The 19828-nt window shown below is 41.2% G+C and overlaps 1 protein-coding gene across 1 annotated transcript in view; it reads left to right on the forward strand.

Moving 5' to 3' along the window:
* Positions 1–304: 304 nt before the first annotated feature.
* LOC133560717 (collagen alpha-1(XXV) chain) overlaps positions 305–19828 on the forward strand; it is a 337729-nt gene continuing 318205 nt past the window's right edge. Inside the window, exons 1-2 of the mRNA XM_061913555.1 lie at positions 305–731; positions 808–877. Coding sequence (XP_061769539.1) covers positions 474–731; positions 808–877 — 328 coding nt within the window. The 5' untranslated portion in view covers positions 305–473. The remainder of the gene's footprint in view (positions 732–807; positions 878–19828) is intronic.

The following is a 19828-nucleotide window of genomic DNA, read 5'->3' on the forward strand; positions in this document are numbered from 1 at the left end:
ATGGATAGTGTGTGTGTGACAATCATTGTTACTTTAACTTTAAAGTAAAGCATTTCTCCTCATGTCCACTAGATGACAACATTTGCCCTAACTCGAAGAAGACTCAAGTCAGCGTTGATGCTCACAAAAATGTTTCCCGAAATTAAATATTTTGCACGCAACTACTAAATTTATATGGACAAAACTATCCAACCTTGACGGTTATATATTTTTCAAGCTTTTAAACGCCACTTTATTTTGCAAAGCCACACGGTAGAATTGTGCAGCGCAGGAGTTAGGGGGCGTGTTGTTGCCATAACGAGGTTGTAAAGGGTGGGTGTGCGTGGAAAAGCTCCCGAGTGCCCACGCTTCCTTCACTGCCACGCAATTCCTCAACCCCTTCCTCCGAGCAACAAGTTTTGCAGCAATTGAGCGCCTTACTGCAGGGGGGGAAAAAAAGGTTGCACGTCAGTGAATCCGTAGCGGTTATTCCAATGAAGCCGGCAGCCGCGGGGAGCATGGACACCAACGTGGACCCACGGAAGAAGTGTCGTGCATCAGCGGTGGCGCTCAGCGCCATCCCGTCGGTGTGCTCCGTGGCGTCCGTCGCCTTCTGCATCGTACTCAGCATTCACGCCGCCGATGTCAGGCGCCGGCTGGCGGGCTTGGAGCACGGCGCGGACTCCTTTGCGCGCACCTCCGCTGGCCTGGATGCGTTAATTGAGCAAAAAGTCAACCAGATGTTCACCCAGGTGAGACCGCAGTCCTCTTAATTAACACGCATGGCCATCACCACGCTGACATCCGCTGTGTTTTCACCCCACGCAGCGTTCTTACGAGCAGTTTGTCAAGACCAGGACGGCCAGACAAGCGTCACCTGAATGCAACTGCCCTCCAGGTAAGACTCGTTCTGCGTTCAAGGACACATTTCTACACTGCGTGATGGATGCAGGCAGCTGAGAGTTAACATTTGAACAACAGCAGCCCATCTATACATAGAGGTGCTGAGTGGCATGTTGTTGGATTGGAAAGCAGACACATGAGACGGCCTTGGTGTGTGTTGCATTTTTTTTCCTTTAGTTGTAATCATGCTTCACTCGATGCAAGTCCTGGTATGTTGATTGACAGCTCATGTAGTAGATGCTTGGATGCTAAAAATAAGCCTAAAAGTTCACAGTGTAATTGGCTCGCATAGTCATACGTTTGTAAATATTTTGTTTTGGAACATGTGTCTGATATTTAGCACGTATAAATGTGTTGCATTTATTATCATGAAAATAAAATAAAAATGTGGCCTTGTGGTTAGAGCAGGGGTCGGGAACCTTTTTGGCTGAGAGAGCCATGAAAGCCAAACATTTGAAAATATGAGAGCCATATCATATTATTTAACACTGAATACAACTAAATGTGTGCATTTTTAAGTAAGACCAACATTTTTAGAGTATAATAAGTCTCTTATTATTTTTAATAACATTGTTATTCTGAAGCAAACCAATAATAAATCAAATGTCATGTCTGTTGATCATGTTTTTGTTTGGCCATGTGCTGTTTGTCCTTTGGACTCTTTAAGTTCCTGTTTTTTCCACTCCCTTGTCTTGTTTCCTTGGTTACTCATTTTGTCCACCTGTCTCTGGTGGACAAAATGCCCTCTCACCTGCTTCCCGAGCACTAATCAGAGGCAGTATTTAATGTGATCTTTTCTTGCTCTGTGCTGACTTGTTTCATACCTTGCCATAGTTTCGTGCTTCATGCCATGCCAAGTATTTTTTTTTTAATTTATGTTCATAGTCTGTTTATGCGTTAGCTTTGTTCCTTAGCCCAAGTTGTGCCTCCACTGTGAGCGATTTTTGTTTGTATTTTTTTTTAGTTTAAATTAAATCACGTTTTTACCTAAATGCCATGTCCCGAGTAGTTCGTCTGCCGTCCCCCCCCATTGTGACATAAAATACTTCGTACCATTAATGCGACTTCTTGACAGGTGCGGTAGAAAACGGATGGATGGATTTAAATGCATGAGAATGTTTTATATTTTGCACCTTATTTTTAGCACTGTGATTACCAGTGAAATTATTCATAATTATCGCGTTAAGCAATGTCAGCTAAGATTTATCTGAGAGCCAGAGGCAGTCATCAAAAGAGCCATAGGTTCCCTACCCCTGGGTTAGAGCATGGGTGTCAAACTCTGGCCCGCCATGTAATTTAAGTTGGCCCCTTGAGGCAATATCAATTTAGCATTAGAGCTGGCCCGCCGGTGTTATACAGCGTCGGAGACGCTGTAACACCGCATTCACCGCTAATACTCATACTTGCCAACCCTCCTAATTTTCCCGGTAGAATCCTGAAGTTCAGTGCCCCTCCCGAAAATCTCCCAGGGCAACCATTCTCCCGAATTCCTACCGATTTCCACCTGGACAACTATATTGGAGGCGTGCATTTAAGGCACTGCCTTTAGCGTTCTCTACAACCTGTCGTCACGTCCGCTTTTCCTCCATACTAACAGCGTGTCACATAATATTTGTGGCTTTTATATACACGCACAAGTGAATGCAAGGCATACTTGGTCAACAGCCACACAGGTCACACTGAAGGTGGCCGTATAAACAATTTTAGCACTGTTACAAATATGCGCCACACTGTGAACCCACACCAAACAAGAATGACAAACATATTTCGGGTGAACATCCGCACCGTAACACAACAGAACAAATACCCAGAAACCCTTGCAGCACTAACTCTTCTGGGAAACTTCCAGCAAACTGACCAATAATTAACGTTTTATTCATGCATTTTCTCTTGCTACTTCAAGGCTTGAATGTTTGCTTCATTCATTATTATTTTATTTTCAAATTTATTATTAACCTGTGAAAAAAAAATGATATTTACCTCAGAAGATTGCAAATAGAAAAAAAGACATAACATTTTTATTTAAATTTTATTTGATATGCCATTGATATTCTTTTAATTATTATTATTATTATTTGAAACTGGATTTTGCATGTCACTAAAGTTATTTAAGCCTTCCTTGTTCAATATTTAATGCACAACTTGTTTGGGTCCCTATTAAAAGGTTAATTTGTTCAACCTTGGCCCGCAGCTTTGTTCCGTTTAAAATTTTGTCCCACTCTGTATTTGAGTTTGACACCCCTGGGTTAGAGTGTCTCTGCTCTGAGACTGGGATGTTGGGAGTTCAAACCCCGGCAGAGTCATACCAAAGACTACACAAATTGGGACCCGTTAACTCCCTGCTTGGCACTCAGCATCAAGGGTTGGAATTGGGGGTTAAATCACCAAAATAATTGCCGAGCGCAGCCACCGTTGCTGCTCACTGCTCCCCTCATCACGCAGGGGGCGGACATGGGGTTGGGTCAAATGCAGAGGACACATTTCAGCACACCTAGTGTGTGTGTGACTATCAGTGGTACTTTAACTTTATTTTTATGAAAAAAAACACTTGTTTCAATCTTTGCATCTATAATCAAATTCACGTTTGTATCTCAAAGTGTGTGTGTGCAATCAGTGCTGCATGTGCATGTTTTAAGTTGTGTGTTTGCGCATATGTGTGTGTGTCACACATTTTTTTTACACACACCATGTGTGTAAAAAAATGTCCGTATTTGGGTTTGTATGAAGCAAGAAAACCTCAATTGGCTGTATATGTCAACATTTTAGTCATGACTTATTGCAGTACAAAATACTTTTGACAACTAAGTTACTGCTAAAACATAAACTTTTATTCACCTAAAGCCGGGGTCGGCAATGCAAGCGGCTCTTTATTGCCGCCCTAGTGGCTCCCTGGAGCTTTTTCAAAAATGTATGAAAATGGAAAAAGATGAGGGGAAAAAAAAGTTTTAATATGGTTTCTGTAAGAGGACAAACATGACACAAACCTTCCTAATTGTTAGAGATCACAGAGTTTATATTAAACAGGCTTCACTATTTGGAGTATTTGGCGCACATCATTTTTTCCTACTAATTTCAGGAGTCCTTGAATGCACCACAGTTTTACATGTTCAACTTTCCTTGATGCTGTCACAGAAAGACGTGTTTTATGCCACTTCTTCCTTGTGTCTATTTGTCCATCAAACTTTTTATGCTGTGCATGAATCCACAAAGTTGAGCTTTGTTGATGTTATTGACTTGTGTGGAGTGCTAATCAGACTTATTTATGTATATAATGCATCATTATGCCTCATAGTTTAGGTATATTTGAGGTCATTTTTTTTGTAGTTTACGTTTCCTTCAACTTAGACACACATCTTTAACTTCTGGCCAATATAAGCCAGTAGATTCCAGGAGTTATTCCCCCCTCTGAAAAGCCTCTGTTTGTAAAAATGTGTAGAATAAATATTAAATTTCAGCATTTCTTTTAACTGACTTTTGCATCAGCCTGCGACACATAGTCATTTCGATAGTAGGCTAATATAGCTAATATACGTAGATACTTATATCATGTGTTGCCTTCATTATAACACTTATTATATCTATCCATCACTCCATTTTCTACTGCTTGTCCCTTTCGGGGTTGCGGGGGGTGCTGGAGCCTATCTCAGCTGCACTGGAGCGGAAGGCGGTGTACACCCTGGACAAGTCACGGGGCCAACACAGATAGCCAGACAACATTCACACTCACAATTCACACAATTTATAAGGCTTTACATTTTTTGCGGCTCCAGACAGATTTTATTTTTGTATTTTTGGTCCAATGTGGTGTTTTCAACATTTTGGGTTGCCGACCCCGGACTTATAGTGTTGGAAAGTACATTGTACTTGGCTTCAATGCCGACACAAGCGCGAGAGGTTGCATGGCAGCAACAGGTGGTGAATAAAGAGAAAGGCAAGGTGAAGTTCCAGATACAAGTCTTTTTACAAGTTCGGATCACTGCACAGACAAACGACACTTATCAGCCATTCAGGGTTCCTACTCCACATTAATCTGATTACAGACACAGTTTTTTTTTTTTTTTTGCACAAACACAACTCTTAGTATGCACACACAAACTATATTACATGCACATCCACACACACACACACTGAGATCGAAACACGGACATTTGTTTTTTCACCCACATACAAATCATAATTTCGGCTCTGATTACTCACACACATTTTGCAATACAGACACACGCTTTAGTGCACAAACACTTGCATTGGATTACAGGCACACTGATTAAGACATGCCTTTGCAAATCATTTTGCTACAATAATACTTCTGTATGTTATGTGTTTTGCAACCCTACGGTGGTAGTTTTTGTGCAATACCATCATAAATTCCGATGTTTAAAGGCCTACTGAAACCCACTACTACCCACCACGCAGTCTGATAGTTTATATATCAATGATGAAATATTAACATTGCAACACATGCCAATACGGCCTTTTTAGTTTACTAAATTACAATTTTAAATTTCCCGGGAGTTTCGTCCTGAAAACGTCGTGTAATGATGACGTGTACTCAAGACGTCACAGGTTTTAAGGAAATATGAGCGCTGCACACACACACAGCTAAAAGTTGTCTGCTTTAACCGCATAATTACACAGTATTTTGGACATCTGTGTTGTTGAATCTTTTGCCATTTGTTCAATTAATATTGGAGAAGTCACGGTAGAAAGATGGAGTTGGGAAGCTTTAGTCTTTAGCCACACAAACACACGGTGATTCCTTGTTTAAAATTCCTGGAGGTGAAACTTTCCTATGGATCAGAGCACGGTCAAGAGAACATGGATCCCTACCAAATGTCAACCAGCAGGTTTCGGTGAAAAAATTGTGGTTAAAAAGTCAGTTCTTAGCTGAGAAAAGCTGAACTTGTGCCGTCCCTAGCTGCCGCCGACTCCCCTGAGACACTGCGCGTCAAGACATCCGTGGACACACCCTTCCGACTATCAGGTACTCTTTAACTAACTAAAAAACTAGCAACACAATAGAAAGATAAGGGATTTCCCAGAATTATTCTAGTAAATGTCTCTAAAAATATCGGAATCCGTCCCAATGCAATCGTGTTTTTTTTTTAACTTTTTATTTTTTATTTTTTATTTTTTTTCTAGTCCGTCGCTATCAATATCCTCAAACATGAATTTTTCATCCTCGCTCAAATTAATGGGGAAATTGTCGTTTTCTCGGTCCGAATAGCACTTTTTGTTGGAGGCTCCCATTAAAATCAATGTGAATATGTGAGGAGCCCCCACACGTGTGACGTCATCGTCTGCGACTTCCGGTAGAGGCAGGAATTTTCTCCTAACACCGAAAGTTGCAAACTGTATCGTGGATGTTCTCTACTAAATCCTTTCAGCAAAAATATGGCAATATTGCGAAATGATCAAGTATGACACATAGAATGGACCTGCTATCCCCGTTTAAATAAGAAAATCTCATTTCAGTAGGCCTTTAAGATTGTTTTCCTCATCTGTTGACATGATTCCATTGGAAAACACTACATGGGTTAAAGTCGGGGGTGTCACACTCATTTTCATTGAGGGCCACATCGCAGTAATGGCTGCTTTCAGAGGGGCCGGATTAAAAAAAAAAAAAAAAAATTATGCATGCGAGTAATCCATCCATCCATCCATCATCTTCCGCTTATCCGAGGTCGGGTCGCGGGGGCAGCAGCCTAAGCAGGGAAGCCCAGACTTCCCTATCTCCAGCCACTTCGTCTAGCTGCGAGTAATATTCATGATTAATCGAAATGGATATGCATTTAAATATTAGATTTTTTTTTATGTATAACTTTATTTAAAATCATAAATAAAGGTGACAAGCAGATATTTAACATTTTTTTTTATCTCACAAAAATAGTTTTGCAATACAGTATACAACAGTATAATTGGCATGATCGGATAATATTAAAGTTTAAAATATGCAATTTTTTCTGTCAAAAATAGAAAGAAAAGGATGCATTTAGTAAAAATAAAAAAATAATAATTTATTGAAACCCATATTTTTCCAGGCTTTCGGGGGCCACATAGAATGATGTAACAGGCCAGAATTGGCCCCCACGCCTTGAGTTTGACACCTGTGGTTTAGGTGCATTTGTAGCAGACTGCCCTCTGGTGGTAGATGGTAGGATTTTTACATTTTTTATGGCAAATTTTTCGATTTTCAAGCTTACGATACTATAGCCATGTATATGATTTGTGGACTCATGATGGCTTTCACAGTATGGATGGCACAGGGCTGGACAAGGACATTGCAGTGTGCAAGACATGTTTCACGATAATTCGATACATCGTTTGCCACCATTCTGAGCGTGTGGAGAAAATAATTGTTGATTATTCTGTTAAAATGCAAAATATTTCTGAAGATGGAACATTTTCATAAATCTGATTCCCATAATTGGCTAAGGCGGATTTGTAAACAGACATTAAAAGCAAAACATATATGTTTGAAACTGCAAACAAACTTTTTCCGTCAGCTTCTTTTTTTATTGTTTATTTTCTAAAGTCACAAAATGCAGCCGTGCAAGTGCTGTAGCAACCTGACAGTTTTACGCGGTAAAAAAAATAGTCTGTGATTTCCGACACTGTGCGGACTGTGTGCGGGTTTTGGCATTGTGGAAAATTCTGACTCAAATCGAGAGTTACTCCCCGTATTCCAACTTCATTCAATGTATTTGAAATAAGGTTGCAAGCAGGTGGTAGAATAACAGTTTCAATTTGAATTGACAGAAGTAGATTATAATATTGTTTTGCATATTTCATAGAACATGTTCATATTATTATTATGAACCTTATGTACATATTTACTACAACAAATGCTATAGATCAGGGGTGTCAAACTCATTTTAGCTCAGGGGCCGGATAATTAAAATCGTGGCATTGAAACTCAAAAATAAAGACAACTTCAGATTGTTTTGTTGGTCTTACTTTGGCCAAAAATAGAACAAACAGATTTTGAAAATATGACAATAAAAATATAGAAAAAAATACCTGCAGTGTTAAAGTTTAGATCCATGAAGGAAATAAGAAAGTGAATGAATGTTTATAATTGAATACATTTATATATGCATTTGTTTTAGTTTGTATTATTTTGTTCGAATGAATGTTTATGACAACCTTTTTCCAAAACGCAATATAGAATGTGAGATATAACAGGGTAATGCATACATTTATCATTTGTTTTCAAAACTGTTACAAAAAAGTGGGACCCCAAAATTTTACTGTGTGACCCCATTTTTATGACTTGATGGGGTCCCTGGGACCCCATTTTTAAAATTCCTAGCGCCAACACTGTTGGGAGTATTGGTGCGTGCAAGACAGCAGCAGGTGGCTGTGGCCTGCGGGCCGGTTCTAATAGTAATCAAATATTATCCCGGGGGCCATGGATAATTCATGTTGTGTTACTTTCAAATGATGTAAACTGATGTTGTACAACTACTTCATATTTGAAGGCATTAGTTTGTAAAGTGTATTTAGGACAAAAAGTAACACATTCTTCCCGTTACTTTTGGGAATTTATCTCAATTGCAATTAATTGAATTCTACTTTCTGTAGTTGTAATTCCAATAAGATATCCTGAAGGGTGGATCCAGTTTTATTCAAATTCGAAATCAATCCCTCAAATGAATTGAAATTCCAAATTTTTAAATTTTGAGTTGTGCAGAAAAGAGCAGTTGAGTATGCTAATTTTATAATTTAGGCGATGTCGTGGCCAACAATAGCCTGTTTTGTTTTTCAAGTAAAGATTCGATTCATGTCCAGGTCGGCATTGCAGTACTTTTTAGATGCAGAAGAGACCCACAACAGCACCAGGTGCCCCTTGATAAAACTGATCTGTGCTTTCATTTCAGCCTCGAAAAGTCTCCGTTAGATTTGTCGCCTGCTGTGTTTTTGATAAAGAATATCCAGAGGGCTCTGATTAGTTGGTTATTATTGCGAGAACATCGCCAAGTTTGCAACACTGCATCTCCCTTGTGCTTCGTCTTCTTATTCTCTGGCAGACCAAAATGTGCTAAGAGCAAGAGGCCATACTTGCCAACCTTGAGACCTCCGAATTCGGGAGATGGGGCGGGGGTTTGGTGGTAGCAGGTGTGTATATTGTAGCATCCCGGAAGACTTAGTGCTGCAAGGGGTTCTAGGTATTTGTTCCTTTGTGTTTATGTTGTGTTACGGGGCAGATGTTCTCCCAAATTGTGTTTGTCATTATTGTTTGGTGTGGGTTCACAGTGTGGCGCATATTTGTAACATTGTTAAAGTTGTTTACACAGCCAGCATCAGTGTGACCTGTATGGCTGTTGACCAAGTATGCTTGGATTCGCTTGTGTGTGTGTGTGTGTGTGTGTGTGTGTGTGTGTAAAAGCCGCATATAATATGTGGCCTGGCCGACACGCTGTTTGTATGGTGGAAAAAGGGCGTGACAACAGGTTGTAGAGGACGCTACAGGCAGTGCTTTTAAGGGACGCCCCCAGTATTGTTATCTGGGTGGAAATTGGGAGAAATTTGGGAAAATGGTTCCTCCGGCAGGTTTTTGGGAAGGGCACTGAAATTCGGGAGTCACCCGGAAAAATCGGGAGGGTTGGCAGGTATGCCAAGAGCGCCAAATCCAATTTTTGCGATCCAAAAAAATTCAATTGAATGTATGGAGTAAACACTGATTTACGACTTTGAACATTGTTTTCATTGTTGACTTGATTCCACAACATATACTGGCTTGTTAACAGGAATGGGTGTCCTTTATATTCAACCCATACTTATAGGATGCTCACGATCGATAATTGTCCCCTGCCCACTTCCTCGGTCAAACCTTAAAAATATGCGTATGCACAAGGGAAAGCAACAACGCCCTGGACAATGTGTGGAGTGACATATGGTCTCATACACCTGTTTAAACTGCACAGCGGCCATTGCATCTGTTTGCCACATGCAAAAATCGCTCATCTGAGTGAGCATCTGCGTGTGTACCAACACCAAAAAATGGAAGCCAATCAAATCCAATATCTGATTCAGTCTGTATATAAAGTGTTTCTTAAGCTTTTACTTTTAATTTTGTCAAATGTTTTGGTTTATTTATTGAATCTGTACTTAAAAAACACTAATAGTGGTGTTCTTGATGTACGCATGATTTGCTTGGAAAAATGCAACTTTGAGCAAGTTGGTAACTGCCCCTTCATAAACAGCGTCATACTCTGTGTGCTCATGTCAGGATTACTTACAAGACATTACTTGCACAATATCACCTTCCAGCACTTGTTGCAGGTGGCTGAGTTTGCACCAATTTAACTGGGAAATAAGGGACCAATAGGGCCCTGCGATGAGGTGGCGACTTGTCCAGGGTGTACACCGCCTTCCGCCCGATTATAGCTGAGATAGGCACCAGTGCCCCCCGCGACCCCAAAGGGAATAAGCAGTAGAAAATGGATAGATGGATGGATAAGGGACCAATAGTTACTTTTATTTCGGTCCGGTTGCTACCGTTTACGTTGGCACAGGCGCCATTAAGGAACCGAGGTTCCATACCCATCCCTAATTGTCAAGGTTTGACCTACAGACTGCCCTCTGGTGGCAGCAGTTGAAATTGACTGAAATATATATATAAAAAAAAAGTTTTTAAAAATGTCTTTGACGACTTGTGTTGTTTTCATGGGTTTAAATACATCTATAGCAAAGTGCCCTCGAATGGTGGCTGTTGTACGAAACCCAAAACCAGTGAAGTTGACACGCTGTGTAAATAAAAACAAAATACAGTGATTTGCAAATCCTTTTCAACTTATATTCAATTGAATAGACTGCAAAGACAAGATATTTAATGTTGGAACTGAGAATTTTATTTTTTTTGGCAAATACAGGTGCTGTTTACATTATTAGAATATCATGAAAAAGTTGATTTATTTAAGTAATTATATTCAGAACGTGAAACTTACATATTATATCAATTTATTACACACATAGTGATATATTTGAAATGTTTATTTCTTTAAATTTTGATGATTAGTACTGACAATTACTGAAAATCCCAAATTCGGTATCTCAGAAAATTAGAATATTAGTTACAACTAGTACCAAAAAATATTTTTTAGAAATGTGGGCCAACTGAAAAGTATGAACATAGAAAGTTTCAGCATGTACGGCAATCAATCAATCAATCAATCAATGTTTACTTATATAGCCCTAAATCACTAGTGTCTCAAAGGGCTGCACAAACCACTACGAAATCCTCGGTAGGCCCACATAAGGGCAAGGAAAACTCACACCCAGTGGGACGTCGGTGACAATGATGACTATGAGAACCTTGGAGAGGAGGAAAGCAATGGATGTCGAGCGGGTCTAACATGATACTGTGAAAGTTCAATCCATAATGGATCCAACACAGTCGCAAGAGTCCAGTCCAAAGCGGATCCAACACAGCAGCGAGAGTCCCGTTCACAGCGGAGCCAGCAGGAAAACATCCCAAGCAGAGGCGGATCAGCAGCGCAGAGATGTCCCCAGCCGATACACAGGCAAGCAGTACATGGCCACCGGATCGGACCGGACCCCCTCCACAAGGGAGAGTGGGACATAGGAGAAAAAGGAAAGAAACGACAGATCAACTGGTCTAAAAAGGGAGTCTATTTAAAGGCTAGAGTATACAAATGAGTTTTAAGGTGAGACTTAAATGCTTCTACTGAGGAGGCATCTCAAACTTTTACCGGGAGGGCATTCCAGAGTACTGGAGCCCGAAATGAAAACGCTCTATAGCCCACAGACTTTTTTTGGACTTTGGGAATCACTAATAAGCCGGAGTCCTTTGAACGCAGAGCTGCAACTAAGTATTATATTATATATATATAGAGACAAGATGGCGGCGCCCGGAAGGGCTGCGACATCGAGGAGCTCCTCCTAAATATGGAACATTTGGCAGAAATACCGGACAATTCTACAAACTTTATGGCTGGCTCACATCGTGGTCATTCCGTGATCACGTACGACCGCCAGACACTTCTGGATGTGGACATATCGGGCCGTTTTGGACTGATAGACGCGTGCTTGCTAGACCTGCTAACTAGCACGGGAATACGTCGACGGCTACATCCAGCGGCCTGTGAAGCAGGAGAGTATAGTAGCAGCGGGGGCCGTCTACGGAGCAGACGCCAGCGGTGTAATCCGAAACGCGGATGCCGAGCGGGGCTAAAAACAAAGCAGAAGGCTAATCCCCGCAGAACACCACTTCCCTCCATCCTGAAGCCGGATTTAAATGGAAGATGCGAGACTACTGGTCTGGGTAAGGAGTCAGTTAAATTAGAACAAGTGTTTTCTGTTTTGAGTGTTTGAGAGTTGGACATGTGTTTTACTGAGGTGGCTAACTATGATGCGTGCAGTTTATCAAAGCAACAAACAAACAATCGGAAAATTCCCGTCGTATCAATTCCTGGATACGGTCGTAATTATACTAAATGCACTGGGCATAATAAACACAGCATTATTAATATTGCTACTACGGATAATTTGATCAAAAATTCCCTAAAACAGTCCACTACCTATAATATAGGTTTTTTAAACATAAGATCATTGTCTCCCAAAACGTTGTTAGTTAATGATATCATCAGAGACAAAAATCTTAACGTCATCGGTCTCAGCGAAACCTGGCTTAAACCAAACAACTTTTTTGCGCTAAACGAGGCATGTCCTCTTAACTTTACACATGCGCATATTGCCCGTCCTCTGAAAAGGGGTGGGGAGGTCGCACTAATATACAACGAAAACTTTAACCTTAGTCCTAACATAAATAATAAATGTAAATCGTTTGAGGTGCTTACTATGAGGTCTGTCACACCGCTGCCTCTACACCTGGCTGTTATTTACCGCCCCCCAGGGCCCTATTCGGACTTTATCAATGAATTCTCAGAGTTCGTTGCTGATCTAGTGACACACGCCGATAATATAATCATAATGGGGGACTTTAATATCCATACGAATACACCATCGGACCCACCGTGCGTAGCGCTCTAGACTATAATTGATAGCTGTGGTCTCACACAAATAATAATTGAACCCACGCATCGCAACAGTAATACGATAGACCTAGTGCTTGTCAGGGGTATCACCGTTTCCAAAGTTACGATACTCCCGTATACTAAAGTATTGTCCGATCATTACCTTATAAAATTAGAGTTTCAGACGCATGTTCAGCAAACTAATAATAATAATAACTGCTATAGCAGCCGCAACATTAATACGGCCACAACGACAACTCTTGCTGACCTACTGCCCTCGGTAATGGCACCATTCCCAAAGTAAGTGGGCTCTATTGATAACCTCACTAACAACTTTAACAACGCCCTGCGCGAAACCATTGATAACATAGCACCGCTAAAGTTAAAAAAGGCTCCAAAAAAGCGTACCCCGTGGTTTACAGAAGAAACTAGAGCTCAGAAATTATTATGTAGAAAGCTGGAACGCAAATGGCGCACGACTAAACTTGAGGTGCACCATCGAGCATGGAGTGATGGTTTAATAACTTATAAACACATGCTTACCTTAGCTAAAGCTAAATATTACTCAAATCTCATCCACCGTAATAAAAACGATCCTAAATTTTTGTTTAGTACGGTAGCATCGCTAACCCAACAAGGGACTCCTTCCAGTAGCTCCACCCACTCAGCTGATGACTTTATGCAATGCAATTCTTTAGTAAGAAAATTGAAGTCATTAGAAAGGTGATTAAAGACAATGCGTCCCAGCTACAACTGGGTTCTATTAACACTGACACGATTGTATATACGGCGGATCCTGCCCTCCAAAATAGTTTCTCTTGTTTTGAGGAAATAACATTAGAGGAATTGTTACAACGTGTAAATGGAATAAAACAAACAACGTGTTTACTTGACCCACTTCCTGGGAAACTGATCAAGGAGCACTTTGTATTATTAGGTCCATCAGTGCTAAATATTATAAACTTATCACTTTCCTCGGGCACTGTTCCCCTAGCATTCAAAAAAGTGGTTATTCATCCTCTTCTTAAAAGACCTAACCTCGATCCTGACCTCATGGTAAACTTCACCTTCCCTTTATTTCAAAAATCCTCGAAAAAATTGTTGCGGAGCAGTTAAATGAACACTTAGCGTCTAACAATCTATGTGAAACCTTTCAATCCGGTTTCAGGGCAAATCACTCCACGGAGACAGCCCTCGCAAAAATGACTAATGATCTATTGCTAACGATGGATTCTGATGCGTCATCTATGTTGCTGCTCCTCGATCTTAGCGCTGCTTTCGATACCGTCGATCATAATATTTTATTAGAACGTATCAAAACATGAATTGGTATGTCAGACTCAGCCCTGTCTTGGTTTAACTCTTATCTTACTGATAGGATGCAGTGCGTCTCCCATAACAATGTGACCTCGGACTACGTTAAGGTAACGTGTGGAGTTCCCCAGGGTTCGGTCCTTGGCCCTGCACTCTTCAGCATCTACATGCTGCCGCTAGGTGACATCATACGCAAATACGGTATTAGCTTTCACTGTTATGCTGATGACACCCAACTCTACATGCCCCTAAAACTGACCAACACGCCGGATTGTAGTCAGCTGGAGGCGTGTCTTAATGAAATCAAACAATGGATGTCCGCTAACTTTTTGCAACTCAACGCCAAAAAAACGGAAATGCTGATTATCGGTCCTGCTAGACACCGACCTCTATTTAATGATACAACTCTAACATTTGACAACCAAACAATTAAACAAGGCGACACGGTAAAGAATCTGGGTGTTATCTTCGACCCTTTTGCTTTTGCCTGAATAGCTGCAGCAATACGGCGTGGCATGGAGTCCACCAGTCTGTTGCACTCCTCAGGTTTTATGAGAGCCCAGGTTGCTTTAATAGTGGCCTTCAGCTCTTCAGCATTGTTGGGTATGGCATCTTGCATCTTCCGCTTCACAATACCCCATAGGTTTTCTGTGGGGTTAAGGTCAGGTGAGTTTGCAGGCCAATCAAGAACAGGGATACCATGGTCCTTAACACCAGGTACTGGTAGATTTAGCACTGTGTGCAGGTGCCAAGTCATGTTGGAAAATGAAATCTTCACCTCCATAAAATTGGTCCGCGGCAGGCAGGATAAAGTGTTCTAAAACGTCCTGGTAGACTGCTGCATTGACCCTAGACCTCAGGAAACACAGTGGACCAACACCAGCAGATGGCATGGCACCACAGACCATTACCGATCGTGGAAATTTGACACTGGACTTCAGGCAACGTGGATTCTGTGCCTCTCCTGTCTTCCTCCAGACTCTGGGGCCTTGATATCCAAAGGAGATACAAAATTTACTTTCATCTGAAAACATAACTTTGGACCACTCAGCAGCAGTCCAGTCCTTTTTGTCTTGAGCCCAGGCGAGACGCTTTTGACGTTGTCTCTTATTCAAGAGTGGCTTTACACAAGGAATGCGACAGCTGAAGCCCATATCTTGCATACGTCGTGGTGGTTCTTGAAGCACTGACTCCAGCTGCAGTCCACTCTTTGTGGATCTCCCCCACATTTTTTTAATGGGTTTTGTTTGACAATCCTCTCCAGGGCGCGGTTATCCCTCTTGCTTGTACTCTTTTTTTCTACCACATCTTTGTCTTCCCTTCGCCTCTCTATTAATGTGCTTGGACACAGAGCTCTGGGAACATCCAACCTCTTTGGCAATGACCTTTTGTGTCTTGCCCTCCTTCTTTAAAGTATTAATGGTCATCTTTTGGACAGTTGTCAAGTCAGCAGTCTTCCCCATGATTGTGTGTCATACAGAATCAAAACGAGAGACCATTTAAAGGCTTTTCCAGGTGTTTTGAGTTAGTTAGCTAATTAGAGTGTGGCACCAGGTGTCTTCAATATCTGACCTTTTCACCGTATTCAAATTTTCTGAGATGTTGAATTTAGGGTTTTCATTGGTTGTCAGCTATAATCATCTCCTTTTTGGCAAAAAACACTTGAAATGTATCAGTCTGTTTGGAATGAATGTATACATTCTACAAGTTTGACTTTCTAAATGCCATTTTCTACCGCTTATTCCCTTTTGGGGGCGCGGGGGGCGCTGGCGCCTATCTCAGCTACAATTGGGCGGAAGGCGGGGTACACCCTGGACAAGTCGCCACCTCATCGCAGGGCCAACACAGATAGACACACAACATTCACACTCACATTCACACACTAGGGCCAATTTAGTGGAATTATTGAAATAAATCAACTTTTTTATGATATTCTAATAATATGACCAGCACCTGTAATCATTAACTTAGAATTTAATGGCAGCAACACATTGTAAAAAAAAGTTGGCACAGAGGCATTTTTACCACTGTGTTACATGGCCTCTCTTTTTTACAACACTCCGTAAACATTTTAGAAATGAGGAGACCAATTTTTAAACTTTTCAGGTGGAATTCTTTCACATTCTTGCTTCATGTACAGCATAAGTTGTTCAACAGTCCGGGGTCTGCGTTGTCATATTTTAGGCTTCACATTGCACCACACATTTTCAATGGGAGACAGGTCTGGACTACAGACAGGCCAGTCTAGTACCCGCACTCTTTCACTATTAAGCCACACTGTTGTAACATGTGGCTTGGCATTGTCTTGCTAAAATAAGCAGGGGCGTCCATGAAAAAGACGTTGCTTGGATGGCAACATATGTTGCTCCAAACCCTGTATGCACCTTTTAAGTATTAATGGTGCCTTCACAGATTTGTAAGTTACCCATGTCTTTTGATGCTGGCTTTTGAACTTTGCACCTAGAACGGTCCGGATGGTTCTTTTCCTCTTTGGTCCGGAGGACACGACGTCCACAGTTTCCAAAAAACTATTTAAAATGCAGACGCGTCAGACCACAGAACACTTTTCCACTTTGCATCAGTCCATCTTAGATGAGCTCGGGCCCAGTGAAGCCGGCCTTGTTGATAAATGGCTTTTGCTTTGCATAGTAGAGTTTTAACTTGCACTTATAGATGTAGCAACAAACTAGTTACTGACAAGTTGTTTTCTGAAGAGTTACTGAGCCCATGTGGTGATATCCTTCACACACTGATGTCACTTTTAGATGCAATACCGCCTGAGGGATCGAAGGTCCGGGGGATTCAATGTTGGTTTTTGGCCTTGTCGTGATTTCTCTAGATTCTCTGAACCTTTTGACGATATTCTGGACCGTAGATGGTGAAATCTCAATTTTTTTTTGCAATAGCTTGTTGAGAAATGTTGTTCTTAAACTGTTTGACAATTTGCTCACGCATTTGCTCACAAAGTGGTGACCCTCGCCCCATCCCTGTTTGTGAATGACTGAGCAGTTCATGGAAGCTGCTTTTATACCCAGTCATGGCACCCACCTGTTCAGAATTAGCCTGTTCTCCTGCGGGACGTTCCAAATAAGTGCTTGATGAGTATTAATTGAGCCCGTTGTTGAGAAAATGATTGTTGTTTTGGAAACTGCATCAATGTGTGCTCATTTTGTTTGGTTCTTTCCATAAACACTGATTAGTTTCAGAAAGTCTCAGCTAATTGGTGTTCTTTAATTGGGCAAAAGGTTGACTGTTGATTGATTGATTGTTTGATTGATTGATTGATTGATTGATACATTGATTGATTCATTGAATAATTTCAGACCAAAACATATCCAACCTCCTCTTCGCCGCTGACCAAACTGTATCAGACAAGGTGTGTAATCTACCAGTCCCTACAGATACAGTCGATTCATAGAATTAAAGGGTAGCAGCTTCTTTTGAACCAAGGCGTCTGTGCGGTTTCTTTGGCTGTGCCATAATTAGCGAGTGGTGGGAACGCTGAGCAGACTTCCAGGTGCTTCTGGTTAGACTTTAGGAAGCCTGGAAAACTTTGCAGTGCAATTAGACTTTTGATTGGAATATAGCGACTCATTTTAAAGCATGAAAAGGCTTCAGATTGGATCATCCTGATGACTCATCACGAGTGGTTTCCGATGTAAAGGTTCTTTATGGAGGGCAAAAAGCTCAAAATAGCACAGATGAACCTTTTTGATTTTTTTTCTTTTCATGTTGTCATTCTATGGGAGCGGATGGAGGGGCTGAAAGGAGCGGCAGTGACTTTTTGTAAGAAAGAATGGCACACTTCTCTTTCTTTTTATCCTTGCATGTCAACCTGAGGGCAAACTCTGAATGGAGAAGTCTCCCATTTCTTCCCACGTGTTCCTGAACGTTTCCTGATTTTCTTTCGTCGGGTTTTTTTTTTTTTTTACTGTAGAAGAAAGTCATAAGCCTGGTCGCTGCATGAGGGCTAATTAAAGTCACAATATGTAATACCTTGAGCTGATAAATCACGCATAGTTGTGTGTGTGTGTGTGTATATATATATACACACACACACAGTGAAGAAAATAAGTATTTGAACACCCTGCTATTTTGCAAGTTCTCCCACTTAGAAATCATGGAGGGGTCTGAAACTTTCACGATAGGTGCATGTCCACAGTATGAGAGATAACCTAAAAAGAAAACTCCAGAAATCATAATCTATGATTTTTTAACAATTCATTTGTGTGATAAAGCTGAATATAAGTATTTGAACACCAACATTAATATTTGGTAGAATAGCCTTTGTTTGCAATTACAGAGGTTAAATGTTTCCTGTAGTTCTTCACCAGGTTTGCACAGACTGCAGGAGGGATTTTGGCCCAATCCTCCACACAGATCTTTTCTAGATCAGTCAGGTTTTATGGCTGTCGCTGAGTAACACAGACTTTCAGCTCCCTCCAAAGATTTTCAATTGGATTTAGGTGTGGAGACTGGCTAGGCCACTCCGGAACCTTGATATGGTTCGTACAAAGCCATTTCTTGGTTTTCCTGACTGTGTGCTTTGGGTCATTGTCATGTTGGAAGTTCCAGCCATGACTCATCTTCAATGATCTGACCGAGGGAAGGAGGTTTTTGGCCAAAATCTCACAATACATGGCTGCAGTCATCCTCTCCTTAATACAGTACAGTCGTCCTGTCCCATGAGCAGAAAAACACCCCTAAAGCATGATGCTACAACCCCCATGCTTCACAGTAGGGATGGTGTTCTTGAAATGGTACACATCATTCGTCTTCCTCCAAACACACATAGTGGAATTATGACCAAAAAGGTCAATATTGGTCTCATCTGTCTACAAAACTTTCTCCCATGACTCCACTGGATTATCGAAATGGTCATTGGCAAACTCAAGACGGGCCTTAACATGTGCTGGTTTAAGCAGGGGAACCTTCCGTGCCATGCATGATTTCAAACCATGACGTCTTAGTGTATTACCAACAGTGACCATGGAAACAGTGGTCCCAGCTCTTGTCAGGTCATTGACCAAGTCCTGTCGTGTATTCCTGGGCTGATTCCTCACCTTTCTTAGCATCATTGAGACCCCACGAGGTGATATCTTGCATGGGGCTCCACTCCGATTGAGATTGACCGTCATGTTTAGCTTCTTCCATTTTCTAATGATTGCTCCAACAGTGGACCTTTTTTTCACCAAGCTGCTTGGCCATTTCTCCGTAGCCCTTTCCATCCTTGTGGAGTTGTACAATTTTGTCTCTGGTGTCTTTGGACAGCTCTTTGCTCTTAGCCATGCTGAATGTTTGGGTCTTACTGATTGTATGGGGTGGACAGGTGTCTTTATGCAGCTAACGACCTCAGACATGTGCATCTGTTTCAGGATAATACAGTGGGGTGGAGGAGGACTTTTAAAGGCGGACTAACAGGTCTTTGAGGGTCAGAATTCTAGCTGATAGACAGGTGTTCAAATACTTATTTTCAGCTGTATCACACAAATAAATTGTTTAAAAAAATCATAGATTGTGATTTCTGCATCTTTCTTTTTAGGTTATCTCTCATACAGTGAACATGCACCCACTGTGAACATTTTTAGACCCTTCTATGATTTCTAAGTGGGAGATCTTGCAAAATAGCAGGGTGT

Source organism: Nerophis ophidion, linkage group LG10 (genome assembly GCF_033978795.1).
Source record: "Nerophis ophidion isolate RoL-2023_Sa linkage group LG10, RoL_Noph_v1.0, whole genome shotgun sequence".
In the NCBI taxonomy this organism is placed as follows: Eukaryota; Metazoa; Chordata; class Actinopteri; order Syngnathiformes; family Syngnathidae; genus Nerophis; species Nerophis ophidion.